Genomic DNA, 21925 nt, shown 5'->3' with positions numbered 1-21925 from the left:
GATGCAATTGTCTCTAAATGTCATTTGTATGTAAATCTGAGATTAGATTCACTCAGCTGTTATTCTGTGATGAGGAAGATTATGAACCATTAACCTCCATCACAGGAGGAGAGAGAGAGAGCGAGAGAGAGAGAGAGAGAGCGAGAGAGAGAGAGAGGAGGAAGACAGAGGAGAGAGAGGAGAGAGACAATAATTGCATTGTCTCTCTGTATAATATAATATAATATAATGTAATGTAATTTAACATAATATAAATGTATCATGTCTTTTAAAACAAAAGGGTTTTTTTGCAGCCACGTTGTCAGGTCCGTTGAATGTGACGTCATCACGCCGCGCCGTTTTGTTGACAGTAGACTTCGGTAGAGACCGAATGAAGGCACAAGTGATTCAACGGTTTATTTAACGGAGCAGCTGCTGCCGGTTACCGGCTCGGTACGTTCAATGATTAACACGTTTTACTGTTTGTTCCGTTGGAAAGAAAAAGCTTATATTTCACTGGCGGGAGAGCTGTTAGCATGATGCTAGTTATCGCTTTAATGCTAACATGCTAACTACCGGTTTCAACAGGTCCCAGCTAACTGTTAGCATCTAACGTTAGCTAAACATCTGCTGTAAAAACAAAGACGTTCTTTTAAACATATTGTACAACATTTAATGGACGTTTGCGACAACGTGAGTTTCCGGTTTGCAGTAGCCGCTCCTCAGTAAACACAGCAGCTTATTATTATAATTATTAACTTATGTTATTATGATATCTTATTATGATTATTATAATTATTAACTTATGTTATTATGAATATTATGATATCGTATTATGATTATTATAATTATTAATTTATGTTATTATGAATATTATCATATATTATTATGATTATTATAATTATTAACTTATGTAATTATGAATATGATGATATCTTATGATTATTATGATTATTAACTTATGTTATTATGAATATTGTGATATCTTATCTTATTATTATCTTATCTTATTATGATTATTATCTGACTCCATTCAGACTCCACCATTTTAATGTTGCTTTGCTTATAGACGTAGAACTTGACACTAATCAGTGGGTGTCAATGGAAATATATACCAGTAGAGCAGCGGTGCCCACACTTTTTCGGCTTGCGAGCTACTTTTAAAATTACCAAGTCAAAATGATCTACCTACATTAAACATGCTAAATATCTATTTATATATATATATACACTGAGTATACTTTATATTTACAATATATGTTGGCGTACCTTGCGTAACTGCATGAACCCTTATGGCACAATACCATTCTGTACATTTTTGGTCATGACCTTACTCTGATGACTTACACTGAATGGCATTGGCCAGAGTTGCATAGTCTGGACTCAAAGGCTGACTCACATAAATAAGTAGAGCCGACTAATGCAGTCAAGAAGGTATCACATGTCCTCATGTTTGGGTACTTTTCCTCTGTGAGTAAGTTCACAAACTGTCCATGAGCCTGTAGTGTCAACATCTCATCCTCCACTCCAGACGAGTTCAGGTGAAACAGCGTTGACATTTTTGATGCGAGTGAATCAACCTCAATATCTTCCTGAAATGTGCAGCACATAAGTGTAGCAACTGGCTCGAGTAAAGCAGGTTTTGGAAGTTCCCCAAATCATGGTGCTGCAGCTTTGAGGACTGATGTTGCATTTTCCGTTTGAAAGCATGAACTGAGCTGATCATGTTGACCACGGTTTTGTCTTTTCCTTGCAGCTCTAAATTAAGCTCATTCAACATGTTGGTCAGATCGGTTAAAAATGGCAAGTCTAGCAGCCACTGATCGTCATTTGGCTGTATTCTGCATGTTCAACAACAAGGAGAAACTCCTTTATCTCCGGACAGAGCTCTCAGAATCTCTGCAGGAACTTCCCCCTGCTAAGCCATCTCACATCAGTGTGTAGCAAGAACTCAGAGTGGTCGCAGTCAGCCGTCTCCAGATGTGCACGGAACAGCCGTCTTTGAAGAGCTCTCGCTCGAATAGAACAGGCAATCTTCGTTGCCACATCCATAATCTCTTTCATGTTTAGCATTTGAATGCTTGTTGGTGTATTATGCAGTGGTAATTAAGGAAGTCGGGGAAAACATCGTCCTCCCTGCACTTGGCAATAAATGCATTCGAGCGGCCAACCATTGCGGGCGCACCGTCCGTGGTGATTGACATCAATTTGCACACTAGCGATGGTAGATTGGCAGATCAGACAAACGCACTTCGAAAATGACATTGTGAAAAAAAGTCCTCCCTTATTACCGTCTTATAAGTGCCCCTCATACACGAACCCAGGACGCTCGGTCACAAGAGGCTAGCATCTCATTGCTTTTGAATGTCATGCGATCTACCCGCACTTCCTTTGCGATCGACGTATTGGGCACCCCTGCAGTAGATCATAAACACTGAGCAGAGCTTATTATTGATCCACTTGTTTATTGCTTACCAGATCAACTGAGCTCAATGTAAGGCAAGGCAAGTTTATTTGTACAGCACATTTCAACAACAAGGTAATTCAAAGTGCTTCACATAAAACCATTAAAAGCATCAAAACATAAGGCAAAAGAAAAGGAGATTTAAAAATAATTAAGAACATTCATTAAAACATTAAAAAACAGTGTAAGAAATAAAATACAGTAGTGAAATGCATAAATGCAGGAAATTGATTAATATATGAATTGAATGTGGTTCTATTAAAGGCAGCAGCAAACAGAAAAGTCTTCAATCTTGATTTAAATGAGCTGAGGGTCTCAGCAGACCTGCAGCTTTCTGGGACTTTGTTCCAGATATGTGGAGCAGAAAAACTGAACGCTGCTTCTCCATGTTTAGTTCTGACTCTGGGAACAGGAAGTAGACCGGTCCCAGACGACCTGAGGGGTCGGGATGGTTCATAAGGTAGCAGCAGATCAGAGATGTATTTTGGCCCTAAACCATTCAGTGCTTTGTAAACCAACAGCAGGATTTTAAAGTCAATTCTTTGTTGGACAGGAAGCCAGTGCAAAGACCTCAGAACTGGAGTGATGTGATCCACCCTCCTGGTCTTAGTGAGGACTCGAGCTGCAGCGTTCTGAATCAGCTGCAGCTTTCTGACGGATTTTTTACAGAGACCTGTAAACACACCGTTACAGTAGTCCAGTCTGCTGAAGATAAATGCGTGGACAAGTTTTTCCAAATCCTGTTGAGACATAAGTCCTCTAATCCATGATATATTCTTCAGGTGATAGGAGGCTGATTTTGTAATTGTCTTGATATGGCTGTTCAGGTTGAGGTCTGAATCCATAACTACACCTAGATTTCTGGCTTGGTTTGTGGGTTTTAACATCAGTGACTGAAGCTGAGCGGTGATTTTCAATTGTTCGTCCTTGGTACCAAAAACAATTACTTCTGTTTTATCTTTGTTTAATTGAAGAACATTCTGGCACATCCAGTTGTTGGTTTATTCAATGCAGTTACCCAGCCCTTGTATGGGATTATAGTCCCCTGGTGACATAGTTATGTAGATTTGTGTGTCGTCTGCATAATTATGATAACACACTTTGTTGTTTTCCATAATCTGAGCTAGTGGAAGCATGTAGATGTTGAACAGAAGAGGCCCCAGTATTGAACCTTGGGGAACACCACATGTCATTTTAGTCAGCTCTGATGTGTAATCAGCTACAGACACAAAGTATTCTCGGTCCTTCAAGTAGGATTCAAACCAGTTAAGTGCTGTGCCAGAGAGTCCCACCCAGATTTTTAGTCTTTCTAGGAGTATGGCATGGTCGACCGTGTCGAATGCAGCACTGAGATCCAGTAACACTAAGACTGAACTTCTGCCATTGTCTATGTTTAAGTGGATGTCGTTGAAAACCTTAACAAGAGCAGTTTGAGTGCTGTGGTGCTGTCGAAAGCCTGACTGGAAAACATCAAAGCAGTTATTTACGGTCAAGAAGTTGGTCATCTGTTGGAAAACCGCTTTTTCAATTATTTTACTTAAAAATGGGAGGTTTGATATTGGCCTATAATTTTTCATCGTTGCGGAGTCTAAACTAACCTTCTTTAGGAGCGGTTTAATAACTGCAGTTTTTAGGGCTTGTGGGAAGACACCCGAGAGAAGGGATGTGTTTACAATTTGTAAAAGATCAGTGGTCATGCAGTTTGAAATATTTTTGAAAAAGTGTGTTGGTAGAATATCCAAGCAGCAGGAGGATGACTTCAGATGTTGTATAATGTCTTCTAGGCATCTACGGTCGATTGAATGAAATTGTGTCATGATATTTGAATGGATGTTATTCCATCGGGACAACACATATCCTGTGGTTGATGTGGAGGCACTGACTGCTTGTAAATGTAAACCAAACTCCATTCAGATCTCTGTCAGTTAGTCAAACATTCACAAACCTCAAACGCTTCAGCTAATCAGTAGAAGACAGCTCACAGATTATATTGTAATGGTTCTTTACAGCAGAACCAAAGGTCTTGTATTGATCATGGTGAGTGTAATGGTTCTTTACAGCAGAACCAAAGGTCTTGTATTGATCATGGTGAGTGTAATGGTTCTTTACAGCAGAACCAAAGGTCTTGTATTGATCATGGTGAGTGTAATGGTTCTTTACAGCAGAACCAAAGGTCTTGTATTGATCATGGTGAGTGTAATGGTTCTTTACAGCAGAACCAAAGGTCTTGTATTGATCATGGTGAGTGTAATGGTTCTTTAGAGCAGAACCAAAGGTCTTGTATTGATCATGGTGAGTGTAATGGTTCTTTACAGCAGAACCAAAGGTCTTGTATTGATCATGGTGAGTGTAATGGTTCTTTACAGCAGAACCAAAGGTCTTGTATTGATCATGGTGAGTGTAATGGTTCTTTACAGCAGAACCAAAGGTCTTGTATTGATCATGGTGAGTGTAATGGTTCTTTAGAGCAGAACCAAAGGTCTTGTATTGATCATGGTGAGTGTAATGGTTCTTTACAGCAGAACCAAAGGTCTTGTATTGATCATGGTGAGTGTAATGGTTCTTTTTGTTTCACAGAATCTTACATTGATGTGACGTGTGTTCTTTGACACTCAGACTCTCAGGAGGACTCGGTTCTTGTAGCTCCTCACAGAATGAATCGTGATGAAGAGAACAAAGATGGCCGGAGTGTTCCTCTTCGTGGGCTTCCTTCTGGTCTACCTGATGTTTGTGAAGCATCACTACAGCACCACAAACACCAGAGACCACCATGGACTAGGTGGACTACATGGACCTCCTCCTCGGGACCAGACCGTATCGGACCGGCTCACAGACGATAGGACCGCCTCTACCGGGCGGAGCTACCAGTACGGCATCATGTTCGACGCTGGGAGCACTGGGACCAGAATCCACATCTTCAAGTTCAAGATAGAGCTCAATGGTACAGGAGGAGGGGGGAGGAGAGAGAGAGAGGATGAATTGGTAAAGGAGCAGAAGATGTAAACGTTCCGTTGCAGTAAATAGAACTTAATGCCTTCATTCACATGTTAATATCCGTTAATATCTATTAATATCCGTTAATATCTGTTAATATCCGTTAATATCTGTTAATATCCGTTGATATCTGTTAATATCCGTTGATATCTGTTAATATCCGTTGATATCTGTTGATATCCGTTAATATCTATTAATATCTGTTAATATCCGTTGATATCCGTTAATATCTATTAATATCTGTTAATATCTGTTAATATCCGTTGATATCCGTTAATATCTATTAATATCTGTTAATATCCGTTAATATCTGTTAATATCTGTTAATATCCGTTAATATCTGTTAATATCCGTTGATATCTGTTGATATCCGTTAATATCTATTAATATCTGTTAATATCCGTTGATATCCGTTAATATCTATTAATATCTGTTAATATCTGTTAATATCTGTTAATATCCGTTGATATCCGTTAATATCTATTAATATCTGTTAATATCCGTTGATATCCGTTAATATCTATTAATATCTGTTAATATCTGTTAATATCCGTTGATATCCGTTAATATCTATTAATATCTGTTAATATCCGTTAATATCCGTTGATATCCGTTAATATCTGTTAATATCCGTTAATATCCGTTGATATCCGTTAATATCTATTAATATCTGTTAATATCCGTTAATATCTGTTGATATCCGTTAATATCTATTAATATCTGTTAATATCCGTTAATATCCGTTGATATCCGTTAATATCTGTTAATATCCGTTAATATCCGTTGATATCCGTTAATATCTATTAATATCGTTAATATCCGTTGATATCCGTTAATATCTATTAATATCTGTTAATATCCGTTGATATCCGTTAATATCTATTAATATCTGTTGATATCCGTTGATATCCGTTGATATCCGTTAATATCTGTTAATAGCCGTTAATAGCCCTTAATATCTGTTAATAATCTGTTAATTAGGGTTGGGTACTGAAAACCGGCACTAACATGGCACCGGTTCCTATACGTCCGGTATCTACCGGACCGAAACGCAACGCAGATTTCGGCGCTTCCTTTCGGTGCCTGAGCCGATTGAAATACTTTTCTTACACGACTCTGATGACTCCGTCCTGGCAGCCTCGGTCCTCCGCTCCTCACTCAGTATTATTACAACCGGACGAGCCGTGCGCGCTTAGAAACAAACCGCTCCGTCATTCTGACGAAGCTTCGGCCATGATTTATGAAACACAAAGAACGAGATCTGTCAAACGGCCGGCAGGCTACTGACTTCCTCCATCGACATCCGGGTCCTTAGCGCTGCCGTCATAAGCACAACAACACAGGCACGGCAAACCTTCTTCTTCTTCTTCTTTGAGGTGTAGTGGCGGTTGGCAAACGATGAATTGGCGCATTAGCGCCACCAACTGGTAAAATAAAATAAAATAAGTCAGGCAAATGTGCTCATATTGCTGCAAAATAATTGCTGAAGTTTGAAGCTGTAGTGTGTGTACAGAGCGTGTGTGTTTTGTATTTATTTTTATTTATCTAAGTACACTGTAAACTGTTAACAGTTAACATATTGTTCAAGTTAAAAAGTTTGAAGCTGTAGTTTGAAGCCAAGTGTTTTGTATTTATTTATATTGATAGTATACTTTAACAGTTAATATATTGTTCAATTTGAAGAAAAAAGTATCGGTTCAGGCACCGTTTAGGCACCGGTATCGTTTTAAAAGTATCGTTTTAGCACCGGTATTGGAAACCCTACTGTTAATATCCGTTAATATCGTTAATATCTGTTAATATCAGTTAATAGCAGTTAATATCGTTAATAGCCGTTAATATCTGTTAATAGCAGTTAATATCTGTTAATAGCATTTATTATCCGTTAATAGCCGTTAATATCTGTCAGCATGTAGACGATCATTGATGAGGAACATTAATGAATCTTTAATTCCTCAATTAATTCATATTTTAATGTGGCTGTTGTGATTCAACATCAGATCCATTCAAAGGTCTGTTCCTGTGCATGTTGTGAATACAGCAGCATGTTACTGTCTGCACCATATGATTGAGCTCATCATACATTCACTCACAGTCTAACAGCAGCTGTGGTAGAGACAGTATGTGATGGAGGAGGGATCCCCGTCATCTCTCCAGCCTCACGGCGTCTGTGCAGAGTGTTTGGTGTGAACGCAGCTTCAGAATACAGTCAGGAATGTGCAGCGATGCTTTGTGGGATGTGTAGTTGTCTTCAGTGCTGAAGTTGTTCACGTATCAAGATGTGATATTTGGAGGTTAGATGTCTGTATTTGATTCTACATGGACCCCTCCAGATGACACCGTCTTTAAAGCGTTGCTCACTGTATTTACAGCATTAATTAGCAGATGTGAGCGGACAGCAGCAGCTCTGAGCCGGGACGTCCCGCTCCACAGGGACAGACTCATCACTGTGTTTTAGAGGGTTTAGCTTTATTAGGCTTCGAGAAAGTTTCCTGCAGAGCTTCATCCAAATGCCTTCGTTATCGCATTTAGCCGCTAAGCTAAATCACACAGGCTGAGTGCTGTTTTGGCTCCTTTGTTAGCATCAGAGCTAACCAGAGCTAACCTGTTAGTTATGCAGACATTAAGAGATTAACGACAGTTCAAATGTAGGCACAGCTCCAGGGTCAGTCCGATTTAACTGTGATGTAAAACTCTTATTGCCTTTCTTTCATCACCATTATCTCTCAATGCAGAAGCTAATGTTAGTGTTTAATGTTCAATGTTAATGTTCAATGTTAATGTTAATGTTTAATGTCAGTGTTTAATGTTAGTGTTTAATGTTCAATGTTAATGTTTAATGTCAGTGTTTAATGTTAATGTTTAATGTTCAATGTTAATGTTTAATGTTAATGTTTAATGTCAGTGTTTAATGTTAATGTTTAATGTTCAATGTTTAATGTTAATGTTTAATGTTCAATGTTAATGTTTAATGTTAATGTTTAATGTCAGTGTTTAATGTTAATGTTTAATGTTTAATGTTAATGTTTAATGTCAATGTTTAATGTCAGTGTTTAATGTTCAATGTTAATGTTTAATGTTAATGTTTAATGTTAGTGTTTAATGTTCAATGTTAATGTTTAATGTTAATGTTTAATGTCAGTGTTTAATGTTAATGTTTAATGTTCAATGTTAATGTTTAATGTTAATGTTTAATGTTAGTGTTTAATGTTCAATGTTAATGTTTAATGTCAATGTTTAATGTCAGTGTTTAATGTTAATGTTTAATGTTCAATGTTAATGTTTAATGTTAATGTTTAATGTCAGTGTTTAATGTTAATGTTTAATGTTCAATGTTAATGTTTAATGTCAATGTTTAATGTCAGTGTTTAATGTTAATGTTTAATGTTCAATGTTAATGTTTAATGTCAGTGTTTAATGTTAATGTTTAATGTTAATGTTTAATGTCAATGTTTAATGTCAGTGTTTAATGTTAATGTTTAATGTTAGTGTTTAATGTCAGTGTTTAATGTTAGTGTTTAATGTTAGTGTTTAATGTTAGTGTTTAATGTCAGTGTTTAATGTTAATGTTTAATGTCAGTGTTTAATGTCAGTGTTTAATGTCAATGTTTAATGTCAGTGTTTAATGTTAGTGTTTAATGTTAATGTTTAATGTTAATGTTTAATGTCAGTGTTTAATGTTAGTGTTTAATGTCAGTGTTTAATGTTAATGTTTAATGTTAGTGTTTAATGTTAGTGTTTAATGTTTAATGTTAATGTTTAATGTCAGTGTTTAATGTCAGTGTTCAATGTTAATGTTTAATGTTTAATGTTAGTGTTTAATGTCAGTGTTTAATGTTAATGTTTAATGTCAGTGTTTAATGTTAATGTTTACTGTTAGTGTTTAATGTCAGTGTTTAATGTTAGTGTTTAATGTTAATGTTTAATGTTAATGTTTAATGTTAGTGTTTAATGTTTAATGTTAATGTTTAATGTCAGTGTTTAATGTCAGTGTTCAATGTTAATGTTTAATGTTAATGTTTAATGTTAGTGTTTAATGTTAATGTTTAATGTCAGTGTTTAATGTTAATGTTTAATGTTAATGTTTAATGTTAATGTTTAATGTCAGTGTTTAATGTTAATGTTTAATGTTAGTGTTTAATGTCAGTGTTTAATGTTAGTGTTTAATGTTAATGTTTAATGTTAATGTTTAATGTTAATGTTTTATGTTAATGTTTAATGTCAGTGTTTAATGTCAATGTTTAATGTTAATGTTTAATGTTAGTGTTTAATGTTAATGTTTAATGTTAATGTTTAATGTTAGTGTTTAATGTTAATGTTTAATGCCAGTGTTTAATGTTAATGTTTAATGTTAATGTTTAATGTCAGTGTTTAATGTTAATGTTTAATGTTAGTGTTTAATGTCAGTGTTTAATGTTAGTGTTTCATGTCAGTGTTTAATGTTAGTGTTTAATGTCAGTGTTTAATGTTAATGTTTAATGTTAATGTTTAATGTTAATGTTTAATGTCAGTGTTTAATGTTAATGTTTAATGTTAGTGTTTAATGTCAGTGTTTAATGTTAGTGTTTAATGTTAATGTTTAATGTCAGTGTTTAATGTCAGTGTTTAATGTCAGTGTTTAATGTCAGTGTTTAATGTTAGTGTTTAATGTTAATGTTTAATGTTAATGTTTAATGTCAGTGTTTAATGTCAGTGTTTAATGTCAGTGTTTAATGTCAGTGTTTAATGTTAATGTTTTATGTTAATGTTTAATGTCAGTGTTTAATGCCAATGTTTAATGTTAATGTTTAATGTTAGTGTTTAATGTTAATGTTTAATGTTAATGTTTAATGTTAGTGTTTAATGTTAATGTTTAATGCCAGTGTTTAATGTTAATGTTTAATGTTAATGTTTAATGTCAGTGTTTAATGTTAATGTTTAATGTTAGTGTTTAATGTCAGTGTTTAATGTCAGTGTTTAATGTCAGTGTTTAATGTTAGTGTTTAATGTCAGTGTTTAATGTCAGTGTTTAATGTTAATGTTTTATGTTAATGTTTAATGTCAATGTTTAATGTTAATGTTTAATGTTAATGTTTAATGTTAGTGTTTAATGTTAATTTTTAATGTTAGTGTTTAATGTTAATGTTTAATGCCAGTGTTTAATGTTAATGTTTAATGTCAGTGTTTAATGTCAATGTTTAATGTCAGTGTTTAATGTCAGTGTTTAATGTTAGTGTTTAATGTTAGTGTTTAATGTTAGTGTTTCATGTCAGTGTTTCATGTCAGTGTTTAATGTCAGTGTTTAATGTTAATGTTTAATGTTAGTGTTTAATGTTAGTGTTTAATGTCAGTGTTTAATGTCAGTCTTTAATGTCAGTGTTTCATGTCAGTGTTTAATGTTAATGTTTAATGTTAGTGTTTAATGTTAGTGTTTCATGTCAGTGTTTAATGTTAATGTTTAATGTCAGTGTTTAATGTTAATGTTTAATGTTAGTGTTTAATGTTAATGTTTAATGTCAGTGTTTAATGTTAATGTTTTATGTTAATGTTTAATGACAGTGTTTAATGTCAGTGTTTAATGTTAATGTTTAATGTTAATGTTTAATGTTAGTGTTTAATGTTAATGTTTAATGTTAATGTTTAATGTTAATGTTTAATGTTAGTGTTTAATGTTAATGTTTAATGTTAGTGTTTCATGTCAGTGTTTAATGTTAATGTTTAATGTTAGTGTTTAATGTTAGTGTTTAATGTTAATGTTTAATGTTAGTGTTTAATGTTAGTGTTTAATGTCAGTGTTTAATGTCAGTGTTTAATGTTAATGTTTAATGTCAGTGTTTTTAATGTCAGTGTTTAATGTCAGTGTTTAATGTTAGTGTTTAATGTTAATGTTTAATGTCAGTGTTTAATGTTAATGTTTAATGTTAATGTTTAATGTCAGTGTTTAATGTTAATGTTTAATGTTAGTGTTTAATGTCAGTGTTTAATGTCAGTGTTTAATGTTAATGTTTAATGTTAATGTTTAATGTCAGTGTTTAATGTTAGTGTTTAATGTTAATGTTTAATGTCAGTGTTTAATGTCAGTGTTTAATGTTAATGTTTAATGTTAATGTTTAATGTTAATGTTTAATGTCAGTGTTTCATGTTTATGTTTCGTGTTTATGTTTAAGAGTCTTTTTGTTTGTTCTCCTGTAGAAGCTCCTACACTGGCCCTTGAGACGTTCAGGGCCATCACACCTGGCCTGTCTGCGTACGCTGACGACCCAGAGAAGGTTTGTTCAACACATATTTAACATTTATAGATCTGTGATCACCATCAGTGATGATCAGCTGGTCTACAAGGATCCACAAGATTTCATTTAACCTCCAAACCCAGAAGAAGTCAGTAAACCATCAAAAGTACAAAATGTTGTACTTTTACTTTGTGAGAGTAATTTACCCAACCCATAAAAACACACACTGATAAGATAATAAAAGATCCTCCTTCTCTCTCCTCCTGTGTCTCCTCCTCGTGTCTCCTCCAGTGTGCAGCAGGGATCATGGATCTTCTGGTTCTGGCCCAGTCCACCGTCCCCCCCTCCAGCTGGACCCTGACTCCTCTGGTCCTGAAGGCCACAGCCGGCCTCCGTCTGTTACCTGGAGAGAAGGCTGAACACCTGCTGGACAGAGTGAGACACAGACACACACACAGTCACACACACACAGTCACACACACACAGTCACACACTCTCACACACACACACACACACACAGACACACACACAGTCACACACACACACACACAGACACACACACAGTCACACACACACACACACAGTCACACACTCTCACACACACACACACAGACACACACACAGTCACACACACACAGTCACACACACACACACACACACACACACACACAGTCACACACTCTCACACACACACACACACACACACACAAACACACACACAGTCACACACACACAGTCACACACACACACACACACAGTCACACACACACACACACACAGTCACACACAGTCACACACACACAGTCACACACACACTCACATGCACACACACACAGTCACACACTCTCTCACACACACACACACACACACACACAGTCACACACCCTCACACACACACACACACACAGTCACACACTCTCACACCACACACACACGGTCACAGTCACACACAGACACACACACAGAGACACACACACACAGTCACACACAGACATAGAGACACACAAACACACAGACATAGAGACACACACACACACACACAGACATAGAGACACACAAACGCACAGACATAGAGACACACACACACAGTCACACACACAGTCTCACACACAGACATAGAGACACACACACACACAGACATAGAGACACACAGTCACACACACAGTCACACACAGACATAGAGACACACAAACACACAGACATAGAGACACACAGTCACACACACAGTCACACACAGACATAGAGACACACAAACACACAGACATAGAGACACACAGTCACACACACAGTCACACACAGACATAGAGACACACAAACGCACAGACACTTCATATCAAGATCAAATGAAACTGAGATCAGCTGCTCTGTGAGATGCTTTTGGCTTGTTTCCTCACTGGAAGCTAATGCTGATGATGAAGAGGAGGAGGAGGAGGAGGAGGCTCCTCGTCATCATCAGGATCATGTCCGAAAAATAAAAAGTCTATTAAAGCTTTTAAGTAATCAGTAATAACAGGACTACAGCCGAGAGCCAGAATGTGATTTAATCTGAAGCTTTGCTCTCATTATCAGAGCGGTGAAGCAGCCAAACACAGAGCTGATTACACAGAGCGGGGATACCAATATACTGTGAATATGATTATGTTCAAACATAATGACACATTAACTCAGAGAAATGTGTCATTATGGGGGAAATATAACAGAAAAATGTGTGGAAATTACCAACAAAATACCGGAAAATTGTCTGAAAAATATATGAAAATATGTGGAAAATGTTTGGAAAAGATAAGTAAAATTATTACTGAAATGTGCAAAACTTTGTGATAAACAGTTTGCATTAAACTCAAACTTTTGATTCTGAATAAAAATACATGATATACATAAAATGAACATGTAAAATGTTGTTAATTATAATGTAATGACACGATGAACCCTCTGGAGCTCATTCAGTTCATGTTCGTCTTTATTTAGCAGCTTTTAAACGAACATACGTGGTTTCTGCACAAACTTTGATCAGTTTAACAAAGTAGAAAAGACACCAAACACAAGAAAAATGACCCGAGTGTCTATAAAAACGTACAAATGTATACTCCACATATTATCATAGAACAGTTCAGGGTGTGAAAAGATTGACTCGCTGTTTAACAACACAAACAGCAGAAGCATGTACGACATTAAACTACATTACAGTTTATTTACATCTATTCTGAATGTGTGAATGTCTGAATGTGTGAATGTGTGAATGTCTGAATGTGTGAATGTGTGAATGTGTGAATATCTGAATGTCTGAATGTCTGAATGTGTGAATGTGTGAATGTGTGAATGTCTGAATGTGTGAATGTCTGAATGTGTGAATGTCTGAATGTGTGAATGTCTGAATGTGTGAATGTGTGAATGTGTGAATGTCTGAATGTGTGAATGTGTGAATGTGTGAATGTGTGAATATCTGAATGTCTGAATGTCTGAATGTCTGAATGTCTGAATGTGAATGTCTGAATGTGTGAATGTCTGAATGTGTGAATGTCTGAATGTGTGAATGTCTGAATGTGTGAATGTAAAAACATGAATAATTCATCAAACAATGTTCGTGGTGTACAGACATGCATGAGAAGGTCAGGACATAAGTAAAGTTATGTTACTTTAATAAAACGTGCTCCGTGTGTTTATTTTTAAGTTTTTGAAATATTTCTGGAGCTGCTTTGGTAGCCAGGCTAGCAGTTTCCCTCTGTTTCCAGCCTTTATGCTAAGCTAAGCTAACGAGCTGCTGGCTTTAGCCTCGCATTTACTGTGCCGACATGAGAGAGGTATCGATCTGGACGTTGAGGATTTCCTAAAATGTTGAGCTGTTCCTTTGAGAGTCCCTAACATCAGCACAGTTATTGGACTGAACCATGTGCAGACAGGGGAGTGATACTTTCCCTATGAATGTAAAATGGCAGCCGTCCACATCGTGTTATATTCAGTCCTAAAGTTCTCATGGACCTGATGGACAGAGAGATGTTTCAGTTCATGCTAAGCTGGCTGTGCTTTCCTCTGTGTCCAGGTGAGGGCGCTGTTTGCTGAGTCTCCCTTTCTGTCCAGAAACGACAGTGTGTCCATCATGGACGGCACCGATGAAGGTACGAAGTCTCTAAAGCAGCTATGATGTATATTTATGTGATAACAGTTTGGTTATGAACGATCAGCCGAATCTTCATACTGAGTTCCTGCTCATTGTTTATCTCGCAGCATAGTATCGCGAAATTTTACGTTGCAATACAACAAAATACGATACGCCAAGCATCAATCTTTTATTGCAGAGTGTCATGTGACCTGCTGATTGTCTTCAAGTTTAACGATCAGTGTGAAAATACGTAATCATCATCGGCCTAGATTCAGTAAAAATATGTGATCTGAAGATCAGCATGAATGCTTTCTCGTCGCTGGTCTGAGAATGAAACGTGAACAACACATCTGTATTCAAAATCGGCAGGGGAGAGCTAGTAACGTGAGCAACTATAGAAACATTATTAACCATATTAACGTTATTTACCAGAGTAACGTTAGAAACACTGAGCAACAGCTGTTATAATGAAGAAGAGCCTTATGGAGGTTCCACTGAGTGACATTATGATGCGTTCAAGCTCCATTCAGCACAAATTTGTTATGATGTGTTATGTGTTAAGTTATGTGTTCACATGTACTATCCGATCGTGACGTAAGTGTCGTGATAATATCCGATCGTGATAATATCATATCGTGACTTAAGTATTGTGATAATATCCTTTCGTGATGTAAGTATCGTGATAATATCCTATCGTGACGTAAGTATCGTGATAATATCCTTTCGTGACGTAAGTATCGTGATAATATCCTTTCGTGACGTAAGTATCGTGATAATATCCTTTCGTGACGTAAGTATCGTGATAATATCCTTTCGTGACGTAAGTATCGTGATAATATCCTTTCGTGACGTAAGTATCGTGATAATATCCTTTCGTGACGTAAGTATTGTGATAATATCCATATCGTGACGTAAGTATTGTGATAATATCCTTTCGTGACGTAAGTATCGTGATAATATCCTATCGTGACGTAAGTATCGTGATACTATCCTTTCGTGACGTAAGTATCGTGATAATATCCTATCGTGACGTAAGTATCGTGATAATATCCTATCGTGACGTAAGTATCGTGATAATATCCTATTGTGACGTAAGTATCGTGATAATATCCTTTCGTGACGTAAGTATCGTGATAATATCCTATCGTGACGTAAGTATCGTGATAATATCCTTTCGTGACGTAAGTATCGTGATAATATCCTATCGTGACGTAAGTATCGTGATAATATCCTTTCGTGACGTAAGTATCGTGATAATATCCTATCGTGACGTAAGTATCGTGATAATATCCTATCGTGACGTAAGTATCGTGATAATATCCTTTCGTGACGTAAGTATCGTGATAATATCCTATCGTGACGTAAGTATCGTGATAATATCCTTTCGTGACGTAAGTATCGTGATAATATCCTATCGTGACGTAAGTATCGTGATAATATCCTTTCGTGACGTAAGTATCGTGATAATATCCTATCGTGACGTAAGTATCGTGATAATATCCTATCGTGATATAAGTATCGTGATGTAAGTATCGTGATAGTATCGTATCGTGACTTAAGTATCGGGGTAGTATCCTATCGTGACTTAAGTATCGGGGTAGTATCCTATCGTGACTTAAGTATCGTGATTATATCGTCAACATTAAACCAGTGTAAATATTCAGTGAGTGCAGCTTGAATGTAACCCGAAGTGACTGAAACATTACCCAGCATCAGGTTGAAATTTAAATTAAAAACCGGAGACATTGTGGTTTCATACTCGTGAACGTTAAGATGAACTCACTAGAGTTTGGTCAAATGTCACGAATCTATGAACTAATTTTGACAATTCCACACAAAAGATGAAGACATCGTGGTAGTTGTAGTCTGTCTTGGTGGTGAGGTGGTAGTTGTAGTCCGTCTCAGTGGTAGTTGTAGTCCTTGTTGGTGGGGTTGTAGTCCTTCTCGGTGGTGAGGTGGTAGTTGTAGTCCGTCTCAGTGGTGAGGTGGTAGTTGTAGTCCGTCTCAGTGGTGAGGTGGTAGTCCGTTTTGGTGGTGAGGTGGTAGTTGTAGTCCGTCTTGGTGGTCAGGTGGTAGTTTTAGTCCGTCTTGGTGGTGAGGTGGTAGTTGTAGTCCGTCTCGGTGGCGAGGTGGTAGTTGTAGTCCGTCTTGGTGGTGAGGTGGTAGTTGTAGTCCGTCTTGGTGGTGAGGTGGTAGTTGTCGTCCGTCTTGGTGGTGAGGTGATAGTTGTAGTCCATCTTGGTGGTGAGGTGGTAGTTGTAGTCCTTGGTGGTGAGGCGGTAGTTGTAGTCCGTCTTGGTGGTGAGGTGGTAGTTGTAGTCTGTCTTGGTGGTGAGGTGGTAGTTGTAGGCTGTCTTGGTGGTGAGGTGGTAGTTGTAGTCCTTGGTGGTGAGGTGGTAATTGTAGTCCGTCTTGGTGGTGAGGTGGTAGCTGTAGTCCGTCTTGGTGGTGAGGTGGTAGTTGTCGTCCGTCTTGGTGGTGAGGTGGTAGTTGTAGTCCATCTTGGTGGTGAGGTGGTAGTTGTAGTCCTTGGTGGTGAGGCGGTAGTTGTAGTCCGTCTTGGTGGTGAGGTGGTAGTTGTAGGCTGTCTTGGTGGTGAGGTGGTAGTTGTAGTCCTTGGTGGTGAGGTGGTAGTTGTAGTCTGTATTGGTGGTGAGGCGGTAGTTGTTGTCCGTCTTGGTGGTGAGGCGGTAGTTGTAGTCCGTGTTGATGATGAGGTGGTACTTGTAGTCGTCCTTGGTGGTGAGGCGGTAGTTGTAGTCCTTCTTGGTGGTGAGGTGGTAGTTGTAGTCCTTCTCTGTGGTGAGGTGGTAGTTGTCGTCCGTCTTGGTGGTGAGGTGGTAGTTGTAGTCCGTCTTGGTGGTGAGGTGGTAGTTGTAGTCCTTGGTGGTGAGGCGGTAGTTGTAGTCCGTCTTGGTGGTGAGGTGGTAGTTGTAGTCCGTCTTGGTGGTGAGGTGGTAGTTGTAGGCTGTCTTGGTGGTGAGGTGGTAGTTGTAGTCCTTGGTGGTGAGGTGGTAGTTGTAGTCTGTATTGGTGGTGAGGCGGTAGTTGTTGTCCGTCTTGGTGGTGAGGCGGTAGTTGTAGTCCGTGTTGATGGTGAGGTGGTACTTGTAGTCCTCCTTGGTGGTGAGGCGGTAGTTGTAGTCCTTCTTGGTGGTGAGGTGGTAGTTGTAGTCCTTCTCTGTGGTGAGGTGGTAGTTGTAGTCCGTCTCGGTGGTGAGGTGGTAGTTGTAGTCTGTCTCGGTGGTGAGGTGGTAGTTGTAGTCCTTGGTGGTGAGGCGGTAGTTGTAGTCCGTCTTGGTGGTGAGGTGGTAGTTGTAGTCTGTCTTGGTGGTGAGGTGGTAGTTGTAGGCTGTCTTGGTGGTGAGGTGGTAGTTGTAGTCCTTGTTGGTGAGGTGGTAATTGTAGTCTGTCTTGGTGGTGAGGTGGTAGTTGTAGTCCGTCTTGGTGGTGAGGTGGTAGTTGTCGTCCGTCTTGGTGGTGAGGTGGTAGTTGTAGTCCATCTTGGTGGTGAGGTGGTAGTTGTAGTCCTTGGTGGTGAGGCGGTAGTTGTAGTCCGTCTTGGTGGTGAGGTGGTAGTTGTAGGCTGTCTTGGTGGTGAGGTGGTAGTTGTAGTCCTTGGTGGTGAGGTGGTAGTTGTAGTCTGTATTGGTGGTGAGGCGGTAGTTGTTGTCCGTCTTGGTGGTGAGGCGGTAGTTGTAGTCCGTGTTGATGATGAGGTGGTACTTGTAGTCGTCCTTGGTGGTGAGGCGGTAGTTGTAGTCCTTCTTGGTGGTGAGGTGGTAGTTGTAGTCCTTCTCTGTGGTGAGGTGGTAGTTGTCGTCCGTCTTGGTGGTGAGGTGGTAGTTGTAGTCCATCTTGGTGGTGAGGTGGTAGTTGTAGTCCTTGGTGGTGAGGCGGTAGTTGTAGTCCGTCTTGGTGGTGAGGTGGTAGTTGTAGTCCGTCTTGGTGGTGAGGTGGTAGTTGTAGGCTGTCTTGGTGGTGAGGTGGTAGTTGTAGTCCTTGGTGGTGAGGTGGTAGTTGTAGTCTGTATTGGTGGTGAGGCGGTAGTTGTTGTCCGTCTTGGTGGTGAGGCGGTAGTTGTTGTCCGTCTTGGTGGTGAGGCGGTAGTTGTTGTCCGTCTTGGTGGTGAGGCGGTAGTTGTTGTCCGTCTTGGTGGTGAGGTGGTAGTTGTAGTCCGTGTTGATGGTGAGGTGGTAGGGCTGGGCGATATGGCCTAAAAAAAAAATCTCCGATTTTTTTACAAAAAATCCGATTCACGATTTAAATCGATTTTTTTCCCCCAAATTTTTTTGCAGATGACAGAAGCTGTTGAAAACAATTTTTTCTTTTATTTTGTGATGATTTTCCCAAGTAGGTTGATAAAAATAAAGTGCAAACAAAACCTGAACATTGTAGAAAGGTGCCTGTAGTATACAAAAAGTATTTGGTCACTCTTTTGTTTGCCTGAATCATTTAAATATAAAATTTAATTAAACATAACATTAAATGGCATTAAATAGTAGCCTTCCATTGTAAACAACTGTGCAAATGTAACTTTTTACAGTAAGCTTTTCTAACTGAATACACTGATACAAACACAGCATGAAATAAAATGTATATGACCCTTTAACATTCACATTTTCAAAAGTGCAACATCTGATCTAACATCAACATAACATATTTTGCACAGTAAATAAGTGCATGTAAACAAAATCAAGTGCATTCACAACATAACCAACAGTATTAAACAGTAGTGCATGTTTTTTCTAAATATTTTTTGCCAGGAAGACAAGCCTGTCTACTACCTCTGGCTTCAGGCATGCACGGTGGCATGTAACAATGCCCCCCCCACACACTGAAAAGCCTCTCAGAGGGGGCACTTGTAGCTGGCACAGAGAGGTATTTCTTTGCTAAAGTACTTAGCCTTGGAAAGTTAAGTTGGTGACGCTTCCACCAGTCAAGTGGATCGGTGTCTGGGTCAACCTGCTGGACCACAGGTCAGTTGTTGCGGAGTAGAATGACATCCCCTCCAGCTCCGCAGAGATCCTTTGGCGTGTACTATTGTACAGCCGAGGCAAGGCAACGTCAGAAAAATGTTTACGGCTTGGTAGCACGTACCTGGGGTCCAAAGCTTTGAGACGGTGAATAAACCCCGGCTTTTCCACGGTGTATATGGGCACCATATCTTTTGCGATATACATCGCGACTGCATCCGTGATGGCTTTCCACCGGGCACTCTTCTTCTCATGCGGAGTACAGTTGGTGAATGTCTCCAAAATGCTGGGTTGTTGTTGTGAGGTGGCGGCGGCGGCGGCAGTGAAGCTGCTGGCCGCCATTGTTTTAGTTTGTAAACAATGCGCGCGCACTCTACTACGGGAACCCAACGGGGGGGAGGGGTGGGGGCGATTTTCTCGATTTTCAATAAAACACATCGCCTTAAAGCACACATTCGAATTAATCGATTAAATCGATTTATCGCCCAGCCCTATGAGGTGGTACTTGTAGTCCTCCTTGGTGGTGAGGCGGTAGTTGTAGTCCTTCTTGGTGGTGAGGCGGTAGTTGTAGTCCTTCTCTGTGGTGAGGTGGTAGTTGTAGTCCGTCTCGGTGGTGAGGTGGTAGTTGTAGTCTGTCTCGGTGGTAGTTGTAGTCCGTCTCGGTGGTAGTTGTAGTCCGTCTCGTGGTAGTTGTAGTCCGTCTCGGTGGTGAGGTGGTAGTTGTAGTCCGTGGTCTTCAGAGGGTTGACCTTTCACGAGGTCTCATACTGAACATGATCCTCATCTCTTTATAAGTTCATTAGATTACAGAGACTTTGTGCGTCTCAACATCTCCTCATTTCTTTTTAATCTGTGAAGCCGCTCTCATGATTCTCCTCCTCAGAGCTCTGATTTCCCCAACGAAAACCTCCAACATGGAGGATTATAAATGACATGAAGCAGGAGACGAACCACACTGCTGATTTACCTTTTAATACGAGAATGGAGTCAAACATCGACCGGCATCTACTGCAGCTGAAGCACTTCTATGTTCTACTGTCAGCACTTCACAGGGAGACGTAGAGGGAACCTCTGTGGTTCTAAAAGAGACCCTACATTTTATTCTATCATCACAGGATTTAAAACAGCTCAAATCATGGAAAGAGTGGAGATAAAATCTAACTTTATTAACCCTGAGGGAACTAGAACTAAACAATAAAGATGATCAGTTGATGTTTAAAATACTAATATACACGATAGCAGAGATGCAAACGGGTAAAAACAAAGAGCTTATAGATCAGCTGTTCCCTGAAGGTATCACACGTGGCTTTAAATGAGAGAACGGTACGAATTCAGAGGAATTTGCATGTTTTAAAAAACATATTTTGATGACTGATACGGATCAGCTGATGTGTTAAATTGTAAAGCATGACATTTAAACAGTAAAATAAAATAAATCATCAGAAAGATACATTCAGGATAATGTTTTCAGCTTTATGCAAAACAGTATCTTCATGTTGTGTTATCGTCTTGTTTTGTTTGAATAATTGCTTTCTTCATAGCTCCCTTCTCTTGTCTCTGTTGGTGACTGCAGGCTGGAATAGATTAAAGCATGTTTTCTTTAAACAATCGTCAACTCCACCATTTATCACAGCAAGAAGCCGTAAACACCGTCGCTATCGTCACATTTTCATCTGTCCGACGGTGGATGTGGAGGATGGAAACATATGAACAGCTTAATATTTATTTCGAGCCTCTATTTTTCCAACATTTGTAACACTTGTAGACACAACATGTTGGGTATAAACATTACATTCAGTTCTGTGAAATGAATAATCAATGAAATTCAACTTGATTGATGTTCTCCTCTAAAGACATGTTCTAGTTCTACTTCTAGTCATCACGGGTCTGTTTCTGTAGAGGAGCAGGGCTTTTATTTTGAAGAGAACAACAGAGATTCATAGAAGAAGAACTACTTGTGGTTGAGAGGGTTAAGGACACAGTTCTCCACCTTCTATGACTCCAGTCAGTGTTGATGGTAAACCTAGTCCATTGATGCAGTCAGTGCTTCAGTGCTGCCATATTGAACCAGAAAGATGAGCTCAGCGGAGCCGTGTGCCTCCATTTACCATGATGCATCAGTGGTCCTGAGCTCTCCAGTGTTCAGGTCTGAGGCTGTGATGTGAGATCAGGTGTTTGTTGTTGTTGACACCATGTGACTGTG

At 38.7% G+C, this 21925-nt stretch overlaps 1 protein-coding gene across 2 annotated transcripts in view; it reads left to right on the top strand.

The window, feature by feature from the left end:
- Positions 1-337: 337 nt before the first annotated feature.
- The window catches only part of entpd6 (ectonucleoside triphosphate diphosphohydrolase 6), a 32358-nt gene continuing 10770 nt past the window's right edge, over positions 338-21925 (top strand). For both annotated transcript variants that reach the window (XM_079280516.1, XM_079280515.1), the window contains exons 1-5: positions 338-432; positions 5060-5384; positions 11609-11685; positions 11938-12081; positions 14687-14762. In XM_079280516.1, coding sequence (XP_079136642.1) covers positions 5108-5384; positions 11609-11685; positions 11938-12081; positions 14687-14762 — 574 coding nt within the window. In that variant the 5' untranslated portion in view covers positions 338-432; positions 5060-5107. The remainder of the gene's footprint in view (positions 433-5059; positions 5385-11608; positions 11686-11937; positions 12082-14686; positions 14763-21925) is intronic.

This window comes from Melanostigma gelatinosum (genome assembly GCF_949748355.1).
Source record: "Melanostigma gelatinosum genome assembly, chromosome: 12".
Classification (NCBI taxonomy): Eukaryota; Metazoa; Chordata; class Actinopteri; order Perciformes; family Zoarcidae; genus Melanostigma; species Melanostigma gelatinosum.
The sequence above is the reverse complement of the archived record's forward strand: the minus strand, read 5'-3'. Positions and strand labels throughout refer to the sequence as shown.